At 38.0% G+C, this 2,814-nt stretch overlaps 1 protein-coding gene across 1 annotated transcript; it reads right to left on the minus strand.

Moving 5' to 3' along the window:
• Window positions 1–829: 829 nt before the first annotated feature.
• Window positions 830–2,136, minus strand: uts2r5 (urotensin-2 receptor 5). The gene has a single exon (XM_057346685.1). The coding sequence runs from the start codon at window positions 2,129–2,131 to the stop codon at window positions 1,055–1,057; it is 1,077 nt and encodes a 358-aa protein (XP_057202668.1). The 5' UTR covers window positions 2,132–2,136; the 3' UTR covers window positions 830–1,054.
• Between the last annotated feature and the right edge of the window lie 678 nt (window positions 2,137–2,814).

Below are 2,814 nucleotides of genomic sequence, written 5' to 3' on the forward strand. Positions count from 1 at the left end.
TATCATATCAGCTTGATGAGGATCAGTTGATGAGTACATCCTTAAAAAATTACTGATGTGTTATGGAAAGCAGCATGAAGCAAGAGCTTCACAGTAAGAGCATTTGTTTGTTGGTAGCGTGAGCAATTGCTGAAAACTATGTCACACCTCACTGCATTGCACTTAAAGTCAGAGGAAATAGCAGTCAGGCCATGAATAATATATCTCATTCACAGGACACTAGGAAATGCTTAACTGAGCTTTTAGTTTATTTCCATGATGGGCTGAATGACACAATGTTGGCCATCTTTCAGTAAAAGCAAGAATAATAACAAACAAACTCCTCAGTGCTGGAAAAATGAAAAATGTTTTCAGAAAATGTTGCTTCTGTTTTTGGGTCTGTACAACTAAGATAATGAATAAACAATAACAAAAGAAGTACTTCAAAAATCAAACTGAAGTTAATTTTCTGTTAATTTAATGTAAAAAATAAAACAGAAAAAGGTCCAAAAGAATCCAAACTGGCAATAGCTTTTTAACTGCAATATCAATTTCAGAACAAAATATTTCACATGTTAACTACACATTTAATAAAATAATACACTGCAAAATGGCAAATGTAAAAACACACTGAATTCCACATGTGTAATATTAAATAAACAGATAATGCAAGCTTACCATTACACATTAATAAATATTTCATACAAGGCTCTCTATTTATTGCACACATTATAATCTAACAAAAACAAAAATCTAAGCTTTTAAACAACCCTTCATATTTATTGTTCATTTTTGTTCCACATCACCATTTAACTAATTTACAAAACAATAATAATATACAGAATAATATACGAAACATCTCTCTGAAAGCACAACATAAAGAGGACATGGTGCAAAATTTTAACACTCATATTTATGCTTGTGATAATGATTTAAAAGCACTAGTTAGGTCTATGTTCATTTTATTTTCTCATCCGTCTCGTGAATTACGCAAGTGAGGAGAATAGAATGAGACGTCGAGTTTAATGTCAAAGTTTGCTGTAAGAATCTAAAACGCCATTGTGCTGCGTATTTGTCAAAGTATAGTGACTCCAGACGACACGGACCTTTGAGAAGACTGCCTGAATCTTTTCTTAAACGCCATGCTGCTCTTTTGTCTGTCTCTAACATATTCCTGATAATTCCTTGTCAACAAAGTATACAAGAAAGGGTTGATACAACTGTTACTGTATGCTAAACAGGTCACAACAAGGTTTATGTACACCGCTGTGCTGCCTGACAGGCCAGCATGCCCAAAATAATAGATACTGAGTAACTGCCACAACCAGAAGGGTAAAAAGCATGCCCAATAGGTGAGAACTATGCCAAATATCATATATAACACCTTTTGCTTAGGACATTTGTTCCTTTCTCTAGGTGAGAACATAGATGTTTGTGATACCCAATAGGTTTTGGCTAACTTCAGATAGAGATAACCAATGATAAATCCAGGGGCTAGGATACAGGTGTTAAACAGTACAGTCAAATACACCTTGTACGCCCTGATCTGCCAGGTCGGATGGCACATGCGTTTCTCCACGCCGTTGTGCGCGCCTCTTTTCAAATCGATCATGATCATAGCAGGTAAAGCCAGCACGAAAGAAACGAGCCAAACCAGACAGGTTACCGCGCGCCGGTAGCGCCTGGAGCGACCGAAAGTGTCCAACGGGTTCACCACAGCCAGATATCTCTCCGTGCTCATGACGGTGAGAATAAAGATGCTGGCATGCATGGTGAGAAAGTCCAGGCTGAATAGCACACGACACCCAATGTCGCCAAAGTACCAGTCCTTCGCAAAATAGGTCCAAACTACGAAAGGTATGGTGGAGAGGTACAGAAGATCCGCGAGCGCCAAGTTCACAATGTAGACGTACATAGATCCCGTCACTCGCACTGAGATGTTCATGACGACCAGGGTGTAAACGTTTCCGATCACGCCAACTAAAAACATGAGAGTCAAAAATGTGCCGAGTACCGATGTGATCAATATGTCATAGGAGGACAGGGGCGCATCTTCGTAGGGTGCAGCTGGTGGCGATAGGTTGGCAAAGACATTTGAGGATATATTCTCCTGATTTCTCAGATGTATTGCGAGTCGATCAACGGTGCCCATTTCAGAGACGCTCCAGGCTTGAAAAGAGTTCATTCCAAGATCAAATCATTGTAAAATAAGAAAAATGTCGAAATCAAGAATCGGATGGCATCGTTTAATTTCCATGTTATTTAAAAAAGTGTTCTTAAATTCTTAATCAGTATATATAACAAGATAATTGAGCGACTTTTTGCTTAACGCACTAAAAGATACGTACAAGTTCTGTGTAAATAAATACGCGCAAAACGTTTTTACTTTCTGCCGCGTTCTCACCATCTTCGCGCAAAACTTCTAAGAATGCAGATATTTAATAAGGTCCAGAAGTGGTAATACTGTGGTCCCACATTAGCTGTCATGCTGTGGGTGGGATTAATAGAAAGGATTCTGGTCTACTGCATCCTGCACCAAATATAGAACAACTGAGCAAATCTACACTCAGTGCGCAACAGCTTTTGGATGCGCACTGGACATTTATCCGAATGCTTCATTAGTTCTTTGTTGTGCTGCCTGGGGTTGTGTGGTTTATAGCAAGACATTGAATGATTAATTAATTATAATTATTAGTAATTATTAAAGTAATAACTTTCAACAACAATTTTTTGAAACACGTAAAAGCATAAATCATAAAGCATGAGCAAAACCAAAAACATCGGCGTCGAACGTCATAACAGTGAGTTTTGTTAATATGGTTTAAAACCATTTGG

Source organism: Triplophysa rosa, linkage group LG11 (genome assembly GCF_024868665.1).
Source record: "Triplophysa rosa linkage group LG11, Trosa_1v2, whole genome shotgun sequence".
Taxonomy (NCBI): domain Eukaryota; kingdom Metazoa; phylum Chordata; class Actinopteri; order Cypriniformes; family Nemacheilidae; genus Triplophysa; species Triplophysa rosa.